This window comes from Chenopodium quinoa, unplaced genomic scaffold, assembly GCF_001683475.1.
Source record: "Chenopodium quinoa cultivar QQ74 unplaced genomic scaffold, ASM168347v1, whole genome shotgun sequence".
NCBI classification, from domain to species: domain Eukaryota; kingdom Viridiplantae; phylum Streptophyta; class Magnoliopsida; order Caryophyllales; family Amaranthaceae; genus Chenopodium; species Chenopodium quinoa.
Genome location: NW_018742410.1, coordinates 1,077,675 through 1,096,342, shown reverse-complemented (window position 1 = coordinate 1,096,342; position 18,668 = coordinate 1,077,675). Strand labels below are relative to the sequence as shown.

The window sequence follows — 18,668 nt, the reverse complement described above, 5'->3', positions numbered from 1 at the left end:
TATGTAGTTCAATAATTGTTTACAAATCTATAAAGGTAAAGCATGAAGGAAAATATTCTAGTAAATTACATATTTCTTATATAACACTGAAATTTTATGCCAGGATTTTTTTAACCGACCTGTGTTATTTTTAATCGTCTTTAGTATATAGTTACAGATAGATATTAAAAAAATAACCACATATAATAATAGTTATAATGAACATTTTAATATTATAGAAAGTTTAGTTAGATTTTATGTAAAGCAAATTTCATTATTTAGATACAATAATTGTTAGTTATAGTAAGAATTTTTTTTAAAAACAAATACTTTTGGCGGAAATTTTTTTTAGTATAATGTTGTTAAGTGTCTCTTTAGATTCGCCTTTAGTAATATATAATTGATTGATTTCATAATTAGTTGGACATAAAAAAATGAAGGGTTTTTCTAAGATATGCCCCTAAAGTAGTCGAGTTTCTAAGTTGTGCCCCTCAACTCATTACCATTAATGAATGGTACCCTCCTTAGGATTTCCACGTCACCTAAAGTTAACTATAAATTTAATAAAAATATGATAAAAGATTAAAAGGTAAGGAAATGATAGGAGAAAGAAATTTTAGCCACCGCAACCCTAATAACGAAAACTGTAGCAAAAAAATCACACTCTCAATTAACTTTTAAACAACTAATAAGGGTACATTTTAATATTGATAAGCAGTTGAAAGACACGGCTTAGAAACTTGAAAAAGTATAGGTACGCCTTAAAAACTTAACTACTTTATGAGTATAGCTTAGAAAAACCCAAAAAAAAATAACGATTCAATTAAAAAGATTGTATTCATTTTTTTATCCTTGTAAAAGCGAAGAGGCTATTACGATTCGATATACTAATGGCTGACATTTGATGCAAAACACAATCCAGCAATAGTATTTGGAACTATACCGCATAGCACTAATTGCAACACATATTTGGTTGTTTGGGCTAAGCACAAAGAATGGCTTGTGTGGATGTCTATTAATTTAACTAGTTACATTTTAGAGGGTGGTATTCCAAATTTGGAATCAACTTTCATCTATTATGTTTATTGTGACTAGAGCTGTCAATTCGGGTAAACAGGTTGGATTTGGGTCGGGTAAGTGTGGGTCGGGTTAACTCGGGTCGGGTCATTTCGGATTAATGTCGTAACCTATACGGGTCGGGTTCGGGTTGGGTCATGCTTGAGTCGGGTAACGTCGGGTCATACATCTTATAGGGTTTGGGTCGGGTTTAGGTCGGGTTAATAACAGGTCGGGTTACATTCGGGTCGGATGAATAATAGGTCGGGTTTAATTCGGGTTTTCACGGGTTAAAACGGGTTTGGGACATTCTCGGGTTCGAGTCAGGTTCGGTTCAAGTCAATAATTTGCGGGTTATAATCAGGTCAGGTCATTCTCGGGTTTGAGTCGGGTTCGGTTCAAGTCAATAATTTGCGGGTTATAATCAGGTCGGGTCATTCTCAGGTTCAAGTCGGGTTCGGTTCAAGTCAATTATTTGCGGGTTACAATCAGGTCTGGTCATTTACAAGCGGGTCATGTTCGGGTTTGGTTCAAGTAAAAAAATTGCAGGTTATAATCAGGTCGGATCATTTCCAAGTCAGTTCATGTTCGGGTTCGGGTCTCAATATTGGGTTAATCTGGGTATCGGGTTGATTTCAAGTCGGGTCATATCAGGTTCGGGTACTTTTTTTGGGTCGGTTTGTTAACAGTTCATGTAATGACATTCACGGTTTAATCATTATCAATTACTTCATTTATTGTAAGAGAAATAATTTCAGATAAGTTTAAATACAAGGTAATAAGTTCTAATAAGTTTAGATAAGATCTACATAATAAGTTCATATTAATTCCAATCAGATAGGTTTAGTTTAGATTTTTAGAAGATAAGTTCAAACCCTATTCTAATCTATTCACATTGATTCCACTCATTTTAGGGATAACAATTTCAGATAAGTTCATATTCGAGATGACATGTTTAAATAAAATACAATAAGTTCATATAAATTCGGATAAAATAGGTTTAGTTTAGATAAGTTAAAATACAATAATTTTTTATTTCTAAACTTATTTTATTTGAAATTATCTAAACTTATTTATTTTTTATAAGTTCATATCCGAGTTCACGTTTTTTTTAATGGAATTTTTTTAAAACATTTAAATGGCATTATTTAAAACATTTAAATAAGATTAAATATGCAAATGAATAATAAAATTAGAAAAATAAAAGACCAATAAAAGCCTTTTAACAACTCTAGTTCGGGTCACCACTTTCTCGAGTCCAGACAAGTCAAGTCATGATCAGGTACAGGTAAATTATTTGGGTCAGATTATCATTGGGTCATTGTCATATACTCATGCTCGCAGTCAATCATTATACGAAATTATTATTTTTTTTGAACTTTTTTTTATTTGATATTTTTTTTTTATTTTATTTATAAAATATAAGATAAAACAAACAAGCCTAAGGTCAAATAGTATTTGTAAACCGTAATTGACTACATTAATGCACATGCACCTACAAAGTAGTAGTATTCGTAAACCATAATTGCTTAATTAAAATATAGAATGAACTTGCACTTAAAAAGTAGTAGTATTCGTAAATCGTAATTACTAAATTTAAATAAAGAATGCACATGCATCCAAAAAGTAGTGGTATTCATAAATTTTTATAGGTTTTTTTGAGACATATAAATTGTAATACATTTGATAATAGAGTATTTAGTTGAAAATATTTGAATAAGCTTAAATAGGAAAATAACTCATAGAATTAGGGAAAAAAAAAGAAGATATGACGTAATCCTAGATTGCTAGTTAATTTCGGGTCAATAACAAGTCGGGTTGATTTCGGGTCGGGTTAGTGACAAATCGGATTGAATTTCGGGTCGAGTTAGTAATAGGTCGGGTTAAATTCGGGTCGGGTTAGTAATAGGTCGGGTTAAATTCGGGTCGGGTTAGGAATAAGTCGGGTTAAATTCGGGTTTTGACGGGTTAAAACGGGTTTGGGTCAATTTCGGTTCAGGTCGGGTTCGATTCAAGTCAATATTTTACGGGTTATATTCTGGTCGGGTCATCTCCAGGTCGGTTCATGTTCGGGTTCGGGTCTCAAATACTCGGATTAGTTTCAGGTCGGGTCATATCGGGTTCGGGTCATCATTTTTCCGGGCTTAGACGGGTCGGTTAATAATCGGGTTCGGGTCGGTATTTCGGGTCGGGTCAGCTTTTGACAGCTCTAATTGTGACTCGCTAAAAAAATGACTTGTGGGCCTTCATGAAAATTATATTTTTGATTAAGCTATTAATCATGCTCACTTGGTAAGTTGGAAAAGTTTGTAACCAAATTACAATTTAGGGGCATTTGGTTCGGATAATGGAAACAGAATGGAAAGGAAACAGATAAGAAGGAAGAAAGGAATTATTTAACTACTGTCTTTTCATTTGTTTGGTTTAACTATGAAAAGAAATTAGTTAAATTTTACTCCCTTTGTTTGTGTTTGAGGAGGGTAAGGGTATTTATTACCCTAAGTTTTTGACAAGTAACAAATGATAATGATAATGGTTACCATGCCTTCTAACCAAACACTCGATAACGGTCTCGGTTTAATCGAATCTATTTCCAATCCAATAGACACACTAACCAAACATGCTCTTAAATTATAAAATAATATTTTAAATACAAAAATCACATTATAAACCAGAAGAGTCAAAGGAAGGAAATCTTATTTAATGGGCCTAAATTCCCGTCAAAAAATAAAAATAAAAAATTAATGGGCCTAAATTAATTTTTGGGATGATCACAACTTGGGCCAATAACGTTATTTTCCATTTATGGTAGTGCTAGATTTTTGGGATGATCATATATTGGGCCAATAATGCTATTTTCTATTTTCTATTTCTATTCAAAAAAAAAAATGTTATTTTCTATTTATGGTAGTATTAGATTTCTTTTCCACAGTAGTGTGAACAGTAGATGTTTCACAAAAAAACATTGTTAGTTAATGACTAATTCTCAATTGATGTTTGCGCACACAAGTTTACAATCTCAATAAACTGAGAAGAAAGTTGAGGAGGAAATGCTTCACTCAACTCCAATTTGTTGCGTCAACAAAGGTCTGTATATATCCCTCATATTTTTTAATTAACATCATACTAAAATAATTTTACTTTGTTATGTCTTAATCATTTGAATTGCGAAGTTTTGATTTTATTTTTGATTTAGTTGGGAGTCTAAAACATTAGAATGGAGGATTAGCGATTAAAAAAATTAACCTAATCATTCTGTTATGTTTATTTTATTCACAAGGATCTTTTGCAATTTTATAATTAAGGCTTTTTTAGAAAAAAAAATGTCGATTATAAACATAATCATCAATTTAACGAAATGTTATTGTAAGTGGGAGAGTAGTATTGGTGTAACACGGGGTTTTCTATAACTTGGCAATTTATCTACCTTTGAAATGTTACATATTGGTTTTGACATTAATTCAATTTTGATTTTGGAACAATGTACTCCGTACAAAAGTAATTACATTTTGCCATTTTAAATTACATACATTAGCCAGTTTTTATGTGGCTGCTTCCATTGCGAGTTTTGTGACAATGTAGGTACGTTGAAGGTTGATAATTAGCTTAGATCACTCGTGACTCGCTCTTGAGTTACTCGAGCTCAGCATGGTATAACAATAAACTAAGCTCATTGCAATGTACAAGTTATGATTAGTGAATAACAATAACATTTTAACTTACTATAAAACATTTGATAACATCAACTTGTGGTTATAGTTTCTTTTAATATTTGATGATTCAAGCTTACCTTGAGTTCAAGTTTCGATGATGAGTAGATGTAAACAACATTGGATTACCCCTAGATCGAGCTTAGCTAACTCGTTACTCATTATTTTCCAGGTGCAAGTTTAGTTTAACTTACTTTCATAACAATGAAAACATGTGCTCAGTTGATTGGGGTTCCTAGCCAACATTCGAGGGCTCTTTGTTATCATGGATATACCGAAAATTCCTTAAGATTTCATTGCCGACGAATAAAGACTACTAACAATTTTGCTACCAACAATTGCATTAGTGAGAAAAGGCTAAGTTTCTCACAAAACAAGGTCTTACATGCCAAAAAGAGGCTAGTGAAAAGGCTAAGTTTGCCCTTCACAACTGATGCTACTATTTCTAAAGATGATGATGATAATTTTTCTACCTTCTTCACCCACCTCTATAAGCAACTGAATGCATTTTATCGCTTTAGTCGCCCTCATACTATTATTGGCACGGTATGTTTAACTGATACTCCATAACCATCAACAATAATTTTGCTTTCGTAATTGAAGCTTGTTATGTATGATTTTACTTTTTTTTTTTTTTTTTTTTTTTTTTTCCTGCAGATAATAGGTGTAACATCAGTCTCCCTTCTTCCGATTGAATCAATTGCTGATTTGTCCCTTGAGTTCTTTGTTGGTTTGTTGAAGGTATACTTAATCTAGCTTGCTTGCTTTAGATGTTTAAGCCAACAATATGAAATGTAACTACTACCTTTCTTCCGAATTTCCGATTCAGCTATTAGTCGTAAGCTAGACTTGCAACACATTACTAGTTCAAATTACACTATCAACGTCTCAATTAGCAAAGATGTGACAAATATAGATTAAGAGTAACACAATGTGTTCTTGTGTCTCAGGCATTGGTTCCATCAATAATGATGAATATTTATGTTGTTGGCCTAAATCAATTGTTTGATTTACAAGTTGACAAGGTATCACAAACTTATTTTTTCATTAGTAGTATATTACTCCTGAAATTGATCGTCTTTATTACAAAAAAAAGTTCTTATATATTTATTTGGCAATCATGCCATCACCTAAGTTTGTATTATAACCTTTAGTTTTCTACTTTTCATTTGTCAACCATTTCAGGTTAATAAGCCAGATCTTCCGCTTGCTTCGGGAGAGTTTACAATGGAAGCAGGATCAATTATTGTATCAATATGTTGTCTACTGGTAACTTAATCAAACCTGATTAATTCAAAACCAAATTCTTTGATCAATAAACTCTTTAATTATATCACAATTTTCATGTTATAGAGTTTTGCTATGGGATTTGCTTTTCAATCCCCTCCATTGTCCATTGCCCTTCTTACAAGTTTTATCCTTGGAAGTGCATACTCAATCGACGTAAGTACATGTAATACACGATAGAGCATGTACTGTCCGACATAGAGCCATAAAAATATAAAATGACCTAATAAGTATTAACTGCAGTGTCCCCTGCTAAGATGGAAAAAGCAACCATTTCTTGCAGCAGCTTGCATTGTTATAGTGAGGGCTATGGTGGTACAAATTGCCTTCTTTATACACATTCAGGTATACATCACATTCATCTCATTTGTATTTTTATAAATCATCTCCATAATATTGTTAGATAGAAGGTAATCTTCAATATGTGCAGAAACATGTGCTAGGAAGACCAGTAATGCTAACGAGGTCAGTCATGTTTGCAACAACTTTCATGTGTTTCTTTGCCACAGTCATTGCACTCTTCAAGGTATTCTCCTTTCATTGCTCCAAATAAATTTTCATTGTTGAATTTTGTAAAGGTTTTACGACCTCTCATTAACTTTGAGTATTGTAGGACTTACCAGATGTCGATGGTGATAAGCATTTTGGCATCCAATCCTTCAGTGTTACACTAGGGAAAGAAAAGGTTTGTTAACTAGGTGTATGCGCAAATTTGATTTAACGACTAAAGAAGTCTCAAAGCATTATTTAGGAAGTGATATAGTTTTGATTTTTGAAGCATGTCTATATATCATCCAAATACCCTGTCTAAATATAATTAACTTATATATGTATGATATTACACATGTAATTTTTAGGTGTTTTGGCTTTGCATTAAAATGTTGCTTGCTGCGTATGGATCTGCCGTGGCTGTAGGGGCTACTTCATCATCCTTGCCTATCAAGCTTGCAACTGTATGTGTTTACAACTATATGATGTTATTGATGCAGTACTAAACATTGTTAAGTACTTAGTAAATAGTAAGTTAGTATCTATGAGTAGTCATGTAATTCTGAATTTCTGTAGGTACTTGGTCATTCTGTATTAGCAGCTATCCTATTGCTACGAGCACAATCTGTTGACCTTGCAGACAATGCTTCAATAACCTCATTCTATATGTTCATTTGGAAGGTACATACATTGATCATATATGAACGTAATTTTATAAGATCGACACGAGTAAATTAAACACCTGGAGCAGGACATGTACACTGCTAATACTTGGATTGATCATTTTTTATTAAGCAGTGATTTTTGGCATTTGCAGCTATTTTATGCAGAGTACTTCCTGATTCCTTTGATTGGCTAAGCAAAACCCGAATGCAGCTATTCTATGCTGAGAACTTGTTACTTTTTGTATCAATCAAAGACAACTTACACCATTTTCTATAGTCTCTTACAAGATCACTAAAAGTTAGTATGATGTTTGGATTGTTATGAAATTGAGTTTGTTTACAATTTTAGACAATTTGAAAGCCAGTGAGGTCTGTAGTTTGACATTTTTCTTATGTAGTTAAGATTTGCTTAATGTGTTCTGATAGAACAATGTATACTACAAGAGGGGGGGTGAATTGTAAACTATGGAAAATTTTGCGGAATTAAATCTTCTACCAAGAGAAAAGACACTCGAGATAGGCAATGAATAAATTCACTATGTAAAAATGATTTACATTCACTAATATACTGCCTAGACTCAAGTTCCGTGAGGAACTCAAGTTTCCCAAACTACGATCCCTCAATCGTAGTTCCTCTCTCTTTGTGATTCTACTCCGAATCACTTGTATAGTATGAACTATGAAGTACTCTCTCACGCCTCATACTTTACAACTCTCACAACCCCAATCCCAATTACAAAATAATTACAAGGATTTCCCTATTGCACTTAAGAGACTTAAGGATGGAAGAAACTTCTCTTTAAACACTTAGAAACTTTTATGCTCAGAAAACTTAAATTGTTCTTCCACACTTTCAAACATCAACGTTGATTGCTTTATATAGAGAGAAATGCTAAATCTCAACCATGTTCCCACTTCCCCCTCAATCCCACGTTCACCATAACTAGGAAGTTAAGATGTACGTTGAGGGAATGTGGAGACATGGCTTCACTGATTCTTCTCTCAATTTCAACGTGACTCCATAAAATAAGGTAAAAGATTTTATTGAGTCAAAATCAGTTAGGAAAATTATTTATTAAAAGATACTTATTTATTTTTACAAGAATAATTAAAAAGATAAAAGCAATTAAATAATTATTTAATTTAAAAACATTAAACTTATCTTTTTAAATTAAAGAATTATTTATCTAATTAAAAACTTATTTATCTTTTATTTTATTTCTAAAATATATCTTTTCCGACTGATTTTACTCCTTCCTTATTTCAAGGACTTTAAAACTGTTTTAAAAACTACCGTTTAAAAACCTTTTTGAGTCATTCGTTAAGTTCCTTCAGGAACTTCGAGTTTCTTCTTAATTCCTTCCAATACTTTTGTTTCTCAAGTGCGTACAGTAATATACTAAGTATTTGAAGCTTGTGAGGATCTTGAAAGCTTGCCAATAACATCAAGTCTTCCAAACTCTTTTGTTCCTACTCCGGAACATTTAGCTTTTGTACCTGAATCTTCTGTTCAACCAAGACTTAAATACTCATTAGTCAAAGTTTGTTTTATGTATGTCAATCATCAAAATATTAAGGTAGTCAATTCAACAATATTCCCCCTTTTTGATGATGACAAACAAAAACAAACTCAGTTAAACAAAATAGACATCCAAACAATTAGAGTAACCAATAACTGAGTAAAACAATTAAATTATTAAAGCAATAAAACAAACTAAGTTTAAAGAAGTATTCATAAAAATAATAAATTGTGAAATTTATACCTTTGCTTAAATGATGAAGACTTGAATGGAATCGGTTTGAGTCTTGCTTTCTGAGTTTGTTCTCCTTTTCCCCCTTTTGGCTTTATCAAAATAATAGAAAGAGCATGCTATATATAGTACTAAACTACTGAGGGATTAGTAAATCTGAATTCAAGAACAATCGAGCATGCGCACACAGATCATATGTAACCAAAATGAGAATATCAATTCCAAAGAGAAAACAGAGCCAGTTCCTTAAGTACAAACCAAAAGAAAAAAAATAGTGCAAGATAAAACAGAAAATAAAAATTAAAACAAAACATCACTGTTCAATATAAATTGCAAAAGAGGCTAAGTAATGTAGGCTTAGGCTAAGGGTGTTGTGGAGGTTGTTCAGGTTTGGGTTAGGGTAGATATTCACAAAAAGTCAAATGGTGAGAAACTAGGTAGGTCATGATAAGGAACTTGGCAAAGTTTCTTTTGAAAAAGGAACATGGTGGTTAGGAACCGCATCGGGATTTTTGTCCTCTGAGTCAGATTGGTCAATTAAGTTTATGTGAACTTTATCCCTTTGTCTCCATCATATCCTTTATCTCCTTCTGGTCCTTAGTCTCCCTTAAACTTTTTCTCTCATTTCCTCCTCTGTATTTCCTTTTTTTTTTTTTTAACACCATCAACTTCCTCTGATAACTCATCTTCCTCCTCAGAAAGATCAGCCACTCTTTTGGCCTCATCTTCTTCAACAATATTTGATTCTCCCTCAGTTTGTTCCCTCGGGTTTTTAACAAAAATTGTTACATCATTTTCTACTTTATGACTCAAGGTGGACGATCATTAATACAGGGAAAGTAATTTGCATTGTATTGGCTAAGAAGAAGATAATTGAAGGTGGGTTTTGATTGGGTTTTTATGGTGGGGTTTTATGGAGGTTTGGTGGTAATTTCTAAAGGTGAAGATGGATGATTTTGGTGAACTAACGGTTTTAGGTGAGTTGAATTTAGGTGGAGTGAATGTGGGTTGAGTGTATGAAGTAGTGGTGAAGTGAAGTAACAGTTGGGTTTAGTGGAGAAGTGGGTTTGGGTAATTGTGGGTGATAATTTATTTTGCAATCACATCAAACAATAACTTAACATAAATAAGAAATTAAACAAAGGATAAAAATAAATTTAAAGGATTAATAAAGATATTAAGATGAAAATAAGGTAAGAACAAATATTTTTGTATTTTTGAATAGGAAGAATGATAATAAAAAATTAGAAAAAGATTACAATAAGAAAATTATGGAAATAAAAAGAAAATTAATGATAATAATAAAATATAAGAAAAAGATAAAGAATAAAAGGAAAAATAATTAAATAGTTTGCCAGTAAATTACGTGAGGTAATTTACTGGTTATCATGTACAGAGGTTTGTTACTTTAGCAAAAGGAACTTGGAAACAACATGGCTCAATTTGTCTTCTTCATCAACATAATCATATGATCATACACTCAATAGAATTGCACACTCTTTCGTTGCAAGATTCGAGATTATGTTTTTCACACCAAGATTATATATAGCAATGCTCAGTCGTTTCACTAAGACATACCTTGGGGTTCCAAGAAGAACTGCTCAGTTCAGCTTTATCATTCCGAGTTCCAATCGCTTCTTTTCGAATTTTTCTCTACTCAAAGGCTTTGTTAGAATGTCAGCAATTTGATATTCAGTTTGTACAAATTCTAATTTAATAGAGCCTTTTTCCACATTGTCTTTTAGGAAATGATGCCTAACATGAATATGCTTTACACGTGAATGATGTACTGGATCTTTTGATATGCAAATAGCACTTGTATTATCACAGTATATTGGAACACATTCAAGAACTATGCCAAAATCACGTAATTGTTGTTTTATCCACAACAGTTGTGAGCAACATGCAGCGGCTGCTACGTATTTTGCTTCTGCTGTGGATAGAGCAACTGTATTCTGTTACTTGGACTTGGAACTCCAAGAAACTAAACACGAACCTAGGAATTGGACCATACCTAATGTACTTTTTTTATTTACCAAATCCCCAGCATAGTCAGCATCAGCAAACCCATAAAGATCATATGTGTCACTTCTCGGGTAGAATAAACTCAAGTCGTCAGTTCCTTTGAGATATCTCAGTATTCTCTTGACGGCTGTTAGATGTGATTCTTTGGGGTTTGATTGGAACCTAGCACACAGACCAACACTAAAAGAAATGTCAAGTCTACTTGCAGTTAAGTATAGTAAGGAACCAATCATACATCTGTACTTTGTCTAGTCCACACAAGTTCCTGAGGGATCTTCGTCTAAACTAGAGTTAGTTCCCATAGGTGTGTGGTTAGTCTTTGCGCTGTCAAGGTTATACTTTTTCAGGAGTTCCTTGACATATTTTTGCTGATGTATTTATATTCCAGATTATATTTGTTTGATCTGCAGTCCTAAAAAGAAGTTGAGTTCCCTATCATACTCATTTGGAACTCACTGCACATCAAATCAGCAAAGTACTTGCACAAAGATTCATTAGTTGCACCAAATATAATATCATCAACATAGATCTGTACAACTAAAAGATGAGTTTCCTTTAGATTTTAAAAACAAAGTTTTATCAATTTTTCCTCGTTTAAAATCATTTTCCAAAAGTAACTTGGACAATCTTTCGTACCATGCTCTTGGAGCTTGTTTTAGCCCGTAGAGAGCCTTATCAGTTTAAAAACATGGTTTGGAAAATTTGGATTCTCGAATCCAGAGGGTTGATCGACGTAAACAATTTCTTTTAATAAACCATTTAGAAAAGCACATTTTACATCCATCTGATACAGTTTAAAACCCATAAAAGCAGCAAAAGATATTAAAATTCTAATAGCCTTAAGTCTAGCAACAGGAGCAAATGTTTCCTCAAAATCAATACCTTCCTGTTGGTTATATCCCTTTACAACCAACCTAGCCTTATTTCTTACAATTGTACCATATTCATCAAGTTTGTTTCGAAAGACCCATTTTAAACCTATGACCTTTTTATCTAGTGGCTTAGGTTCAAGATGCCATACCTGATTTCTTTCGAATTCATTTAGTTCCTCTTGCATGGCAACGATCCAGTCAGGGTCTTCTAAGGCTTCTTTATGATTGCGAGGTTCAAGAGTTGATAGAAAAGCATTGAAGGCACAGAAGTTCCTCATTTGAGATCTGGTCTGAGTTCCTTTGCTCAGGTCACTTATGATTTTATCCAGGGGGTGTGACTTTTGGTGCTTCCAGGGTTTAGGCTGGAAGGTTTGAGCAAGAACTCGATTTATGTTGTTTTCTGAGCTTTCTGCTTCTTCTGTCTCATTTTCTTCTTGATTTTGGTTCTCAGCATTCTCTTCATTTTGAGGATTTTCTGGTGGAGGAACTTCAGTATGTACATCCAGTTCCTCCTCCTGATTTTCATTTACTCGAGTTGGCTGCTTATTTGATGTTACTGTATCTTCTTCTTGATCTTGAGAGCGAATTAAACCAATCTCAAAATCATAGTCTTCATGTTCCTGTGTACATGGAAAAGGGTTAGTCTCATCAAAGATTACATGTACACTTTCCTCAACACACATAGTACGTTTGTTGTAAACTCTATAAGCTTTACTGTTAGTAGCATAACCAAGAAATACGGCTTCATCACTCCTTTCATCAAATTTCCCTATGTTCCTTTTACCATTATTATGCACAAAACATTTACAACCAAATGCTCTCAGATGAGATATATTTGGTTTTCTGCCTTTCATTAGTTCATAGGGTGTCTTATTTAGTATAGGCCTTAGCATGACACGATTTATTATATAACAGGCTGTATTTACGGCTTATGCCCAGAAGTTCCTTGGATGATCACTTGCTATTAGCATGGTTCGAGCCATGTATTCTAAGGTTCTGTTCTTCCTTTCAACAACTCCATTTTGCTGTGGAGTTCTAGGGGCTGAAAAATTATGACTCAAGCCTTGTTCCCTGCATAAATCATCAAATTTATAATTTTCAAATTCATTGCCATGATCAGATCTAAGATGTATCAGTTGATGACCTGTTGACTTTTGAATTCTCCTGGAAAATGTAACAAACTCGTCAAAAGTCTCATCCTTACTAGACATAAAAATAACCCATGTGAATCTAGAATAATCATCAACAATTACTAAGACATATTTCTTCCCACTTCTACTTTGAATTCTCATAAGACCACATAAATCCATATGAATTAATTCTAAAGGTTTAGTGGAACTCACCATCTTCTTGGATTTAAAGGATGACCAAACCTGCTTCCCTTTCACACAAGCATCACAGATTTTATCACATAGGAACTTAATTGAAGGAAGTCCTTCTACCAAGTTCCTTGTTCTTAATTTATCAATTAGTGAAAAACTTGCATGACCAAAACTTTTATGCCAAAGTAAAGGATCATCCTCAATGACACTAAGGCAAGTTAGATGGTTCTTTGAAACTGTATTAAGATCTACAGTATATGTATTTCCTTTCCAAGTTCCTTCCAATAGAACCTTTCCTGTGTCATTTTGTATGATGCTACATTTTTCAGAATCAAAACTTACAGAGTTACCTTTGTCACAGAATTGTGAGATACTTAATAAACTGTGTTTGAGTCCCTCAACTAGAACATTATCAATAGCTTGGGAACTTAACCTTCCAACTTTTCCTATGGCAACAATGCTGCCTTTCTTATTATCACCAAAGGTCACAGTTCCTCCCATATAGGTCGTCAGTGAGAGAAATCTAGGTTCATCTCCTGTCATGTGCTTAGAACAACCACTATCAAGGTACCATTGGTTGTTCCCCCTCACTGCGACCTGCAAAAGAAACTAAGGGTTAGTTTCAGGAACCCTATCTTTCATGGGTTCCTGCGTTGACATAGTAGACTCAACTTTCTTTTGGCATACGTAAGCTATATTTTTAGTGGACCTAAGTTCCTTTCTTTTGCATTCAGTATCTTTGTGTCCAGCCTTGCCACAGAAGGAACACACGGTCTCACTAGGAAGTTCCACATACTTTTTCTTTTTAGCACTACTTTTCTTTTTGTGGTTGAAACCCAAACCTTATGTCCTTTTGGTTTGAGCTTCAAGTATCCACTTTGGAACTCCCATGTGGATTGCACTCTTATTTTTTCTTGCTCTCTTTAGTTCCTTTTCAAGGGTTTCATTTTTATCTTTAGTAACCTGTAATTCTTCCTTCAATTTTTCAAGATCAGCATTGAATGTTACTAAAGGCAATTGAAGAGCATTATTAGAATCAATATTGGTGCATAACAATTTGTATTGAGTCAATTCAACAATTAACAAAATATTTTCATTCTTGACTCTTTTTAGGGAATCTTTCATCATGGTGTTTTTATCAAGTAAATCAAAAAAACTTCCCTGTACATCAGTTCTAGAGCTATTTAAATGTTTAACATGATTTTTACATATTTCCAACGCCTTTTCACTTTGGGCCTTTTTACGGCATATTTCGTTAAAGTCATCTAGTGTTTCTAGAGGTAAAGAAATAGATTTGCCTTTTGATAATGACTTCAAATAATTTGGTTCAATAAAGCTTACCTCATCTTGATGAGTTTTTGAGTCATCGATCGTGTCTTGCCATCAAACAGAGGTATGCTTCCATTTTGTCAAAGTCTACTTTATCAAATTCAGATATGGGTTCAAGAATTACCTCATTGTTTGCGTTAGTTGTAGTGACCTCATAATCACCAACTTTAATTACTTGCCATACCTGATGATTTTCGGCCTTATAAGGATCTCCATCTTCGTCTTCCAGAATGAATAGTATTTTCCATTGAAGAGTGGAGGATGTTGGGTTGAGTATCCTTCATCCAGTCTCTCGTCTTCAGACATTGTTTCTCCAGGAACTTGACTAGACAGGGTTTCCTGCTATACAGAGTTTCTTGCTCTGATACCAATTGATAGAACAATGTATACTACAAGGGGGGGGGGGTGAATTGTAAACTATGAAAAATTTTGCGGAATTAAATCTTCTACTAAGAGAAAAGACACTCGAGATAGGCAATGAATAAATTCACTATGTAAAAATGATTTACATTCACTAATACACTGCCTAGACTCAAGTTCCGTGAGGAACTCAAGTTTCCCAAACTACGATCCCTCAATCGTAGTTCCTCTCTCTTTGTGATTTTACTCCGAATCACTTGTATAGTATGAACTATGAAGTACTCTCTCACGCCTCACACTTTACAACTCTCACAACCCCAATCCCAATTACAAAGTAATTACAAGGATTTCCCTATTGCACTTAAGAGACTTAAGGATGGAAGAAACTTCTCTTTAAACACTTAGAAACTTTTATGCTCTGAAAACTTAAATTGTTCTTCCACACTTTCAAACATCAACGTTGATTGCTTTATATAGAGAGAAATGCTAAATCTCAACCATGTTCCCACTTCCCCCTCAATCCCACGTTCACCATAACTAGGAAGTTAAGATGTACGTTGAGGGAATGTGGAGACATGGCTTCACTGATTCTTCTCTCAATTTCAACGTGACTCCATAAAATAAGGTAAAAGATTTAACTGAGTCAAAATCAGTTAGGAAAATTATTTATTAAAAGATACTAATTTATTTTTACAAGAATAATTAAAAAGATAAAAGCAATTAAATAATTATTTAATTTAAAAACATTAAACTTATCTTTTTAAATTAAAGAATTATTTATCTAATTAAAGAATTATTTATCTAATTAAAGACTTATTTATCTTTTATTTTATTTCTAAAATATATGTTTTCCAACTGATTTTACTCCTTCCTTATTTCAAGGACTTTAAAACTGTTTTAAAAACTACCGTTTAAAAACCTTTCTGAGTCATTCTTCAAGTTCTTTCGGGAACTCCGGGTTCCTTCAGGAACTTCGAGTTTCTTCTTAATTCCTTCCAATACTTTTTTTTTCTCAAGTGCGTACAGTAATATACTAAGTATTTGAAGCTTGTGAGGATCTTGAAAGCTTGCCAATAACATCAAATCTTCCAAACTCTTTTGTTCCTACTCTGGAACATTTAGCTTTTGTACCCGAATCTTCTGTTCAACCAAGACTTAAACACTCATTAGTCAAAGTTTGTTTTATGTATGTCAATCATCAAAATATTAAGGTAGTCAATTCAACATATTCAAACTATACATGATTTATAAATGTTTTTGCATGATATAGAAATGCAGTGGTAATAACAAGTTTGTTTGCAGATTTGTTAGGACTTTTAGCTTGTTGCATGGGTACATTAATAAGTTCATTACGGCATTATAAGCGTTGTGAATTCTCAATTTCGTGGATGTTTTTGTGGCTATATTACTGGTTTGCATAATTTTATTTCTAGCACCATGGAATCATGGATTATGCTTTGATATGGTGTTATGAATCTTACATTACTCGTATTATTTAGTTGACTGGTGCAACAACTTATTGTTGGAAAAAAAAAAATTGGAGTTTGTCCTATTTGAATTTAATAAAAGTCTAAAATTGTTGATTTGTAAAGCTACCTTGGATGTTGAATAAAAGTGTTGCATATGGACACATGTCCAAATGTCTGATTTGACAAGTTTCAAAATTTTGGACACGAAAATTCTGTCCGATATTTCAATACCGATACGGGGACACATCAGTACATCACTTAAATTTATATAAATAAATTATATATTAGAAAAACTTTAAAATTTTCATTACGTCGCCCCTATTTTTTTAATTTACTTCTTTCTCTCATTAAATTCTCCTAATAAATAAAAGTATTCTTCTCTCCATTTACTTCTCTATATCAATGGTGGTCTTCGAATGAGATCTGTTTTTGTTTCATGCTTCTCCTCTTATTCTTTGCTACTCTTAATGAAAGTGCCCGAGTGTACAATGAAGGGTTGGACACGGATCTTGTGTCTGTGACCGTGTCATATCATGTCATGTCAACACAGACACTTTGAGATTTTAGCCGTGTCCGATTAATATAGGGTGGATGCCTAAAACCTGATAACGGTCCAATACTTGATTAAATTTACCAACGCCTTTGAATTGCATTATGGATATCAAATTTTCTACTTAACAATTACAACTCTAACTTCATCGCTAAGAATCAACCACAAGCATTCATGCTTAGAATCGCTAACATAAGTATTTTGCACGTGCTTCGATTATAATTTGTACATATAAACCAAATTAGCGATTTATTCCCTTTTAATTTTTTTTTTCTTCAATATTTCATGTGTATATCTTTGTAAAGTAATCAAAAATTGAAAATCATAAGTATATATTAAGATAAACCATGACAACAAACTACTTAATTGATATCATATGCACAAATTCTTATATGTAGCTAACCACATGGTGTGGCCACTTCACAATAAGACAATTAATTAAGTTATAGGCGGTTACGGTGATGAGCAAATGGGGTTAACTTTTTTTTTTTTTTTTTTTTGTAATTTACTTAAATGAAAAAAAGGGTTAATTACTTATTTCTAAATTAGTTGATATTACTCATATAATGAATTAGAGTTTCTTTAATAGACAAAATGTGGTTACTCTTACGAATAAATAGGGTTACTCATATATAAATAAATAAAGATTATTCTTATATATTAATGTGGTCACACCGTGTGGCCACATACAAGACTTATTCTATTATATGATGATATGGATTAGTATGATTTGAATATTTCATGTGTAGATTACTAACGTTAACAAAAAAGGAGCATTTTTCAAAAAAAAAAAAAAAAAAAAAAAAAAAAAGAAGCATTAACCATTGTGAAACACATAAACGACCCATTATACAATGGGCCAAACATAATAGCAAAGAGTAGGTTTATGGCCCAAAACCTAAATTGAAAACCCTCTTATAAAAGCTACAAAATCCACAGCGCTCAGACTTCCTCCAATTTCTAGGGTTTCTCTTATCTCTCCTTTGGCTTCCCCAAACTCTCTGCATTCGGCGGCTCATCTTCAACCTTCAACCATGGTAATTCAATCTCTTTCTCTCTCCTGTAACTTCTGTAATATCTAAATTCTGTAAATTCTTACTGTTTATCTCTGTCTCTTTAATGGCAGCCGTCCCACAAGTCATTCATGATCAAGAAGAAGCTCGCCAAGAAGATGAGGCAGAACCGTCCCATCCCTTACTGGATCCGTATGCGTACCGACAACACCATCAGGTTTCTTTTGATTTAAAATTGATTTTGAATTTGTTGTTTTTCGGGGAATAGTCGGTGGTTTTATTGATTAAATGTCGGATATTTGTAGGTACAATGCGAAGAGAAGGCACTGGCGCCGTACCAAGCTCGGGTTCTAAGGTGTTAATCATAATGTTTCTGCACTTGTTTGGTTTAATTTTGCAGTAGTAGCTTTTTTTGAAGGGGATTATTATGATGTAAGGTTTCATTTCGTATAACAATGACAATACTTTAGTTTTGTTGGGACCCCTGTAATGAGATGCTTTTCATAGCAATTATCTATTAATACGACTATTTTGTTGGGTTTTAGTTTATTGATTTAATATATTTTGTTACTATATGTTAAATGCTTTAGTTTATTGGTTTGATATAGTTTGTTACTAAAAAATAATAATTTTTGAACTCTGTTATGTGATCATCCAGATTATGTGGTTTTGAAGAGTTATTGTTGCATATTGAATTAGCCTGCGATATTGTGCAGTTAAGACCTACCCTGTAGTTTGTTTTGTCTACGTTTTCAATCTTTAGGTCCTTGGTTGATCTCACTTGGCAACCA

General features: G+C 33.1%; 2 protein-coding genes across 2 annotated transcripts; both read left to right on the top strand.

Moving 5' to 3' along the window:
- Positions 1 to 4,949: 4,949 nt before the first annotated feature.
- LOC110704786 (homogentisate geranylgeranyltransferase, chloroplastic-like) lies at positions 4,950 to 7,380 on the top strand. Its single transcript, XM_021882598.1, has 11 exons — positions 4,950 to 5,291; positions 5,403 to 5,486; positions 5,696 to 5,770; positions 5,931 to 6,014; positions 6,099 to 6,188; positions 6,276 to 6,377; positions 6,463 to 6,558; positions 6,646 to 6,717; positions 6,890 to 6,985; positions 7,098 to 7,202; positions 7,339 to 7,380. The coding sequence occupies exons 1-11, from the start codon at positions 4,950 to 4,952 to the stop codon at positions 7,378 to 7,380; spliced, it is 1,188 nt and encodes a 395-aa protein (XP_021738290.1).
- Positions 7,381 to 17,788: 10,408 nt separating this feature from the next.
- LOC110705787 (60S ribosomal protein L39-3) lies at positions 17,789 to 18,435 on the top strand. The gene is made up of 3 exons (XM_021883726.1): positions 17,789 to 17,901; positions 17,991 to 18,094; positions 18,183 to 18,435. Exons 1-3 carry the CDS (start codon positions 17,899 to 17,901, stop codon positions 18,229 to 18,231), a joined length of 156 nt encoding a protein of 51 aa, XP_021739418.1. The 5' UTR covers positions 17,789 to 17,898; the 3' UTR covers positions 18,232 to 18,435.
- The last annotated feature ends 233 nt before the right edge of the window (positions 18,436 to 18,668 follow it).

Coding starts and splice junctions, on each gene's coding strand:
- LOC110705787 (XM_021883726.1), top strand. Junction 18,095..18,182: donor CGTACCGACAACACCATCAG/GTTTCTTTTGAT, acceptor GGATATTTGTAG/GTACAATGCGAAGAGAAGGC.
- LOC110704786 (XM_021882598.1), top strand. CDS start 4,950: ATGAAAACATGTGCTCAGTTGATTGGGGTTCCTAGCCAACATTCGAGG. Junction 6,015..6,098: donor TATCAATATGTTGTCTACTG/GTAACTTAATCA, acceptor TTCATGTTATAG/AGTTTTGCTATGGGATTTGC. Junction 7,203..7,338: donor TCTATATGTTCATTTGGAAG/GTACATACATTG, acceptor TGGCATTTGCAG/CTATTTTATGCAGAGTACTT.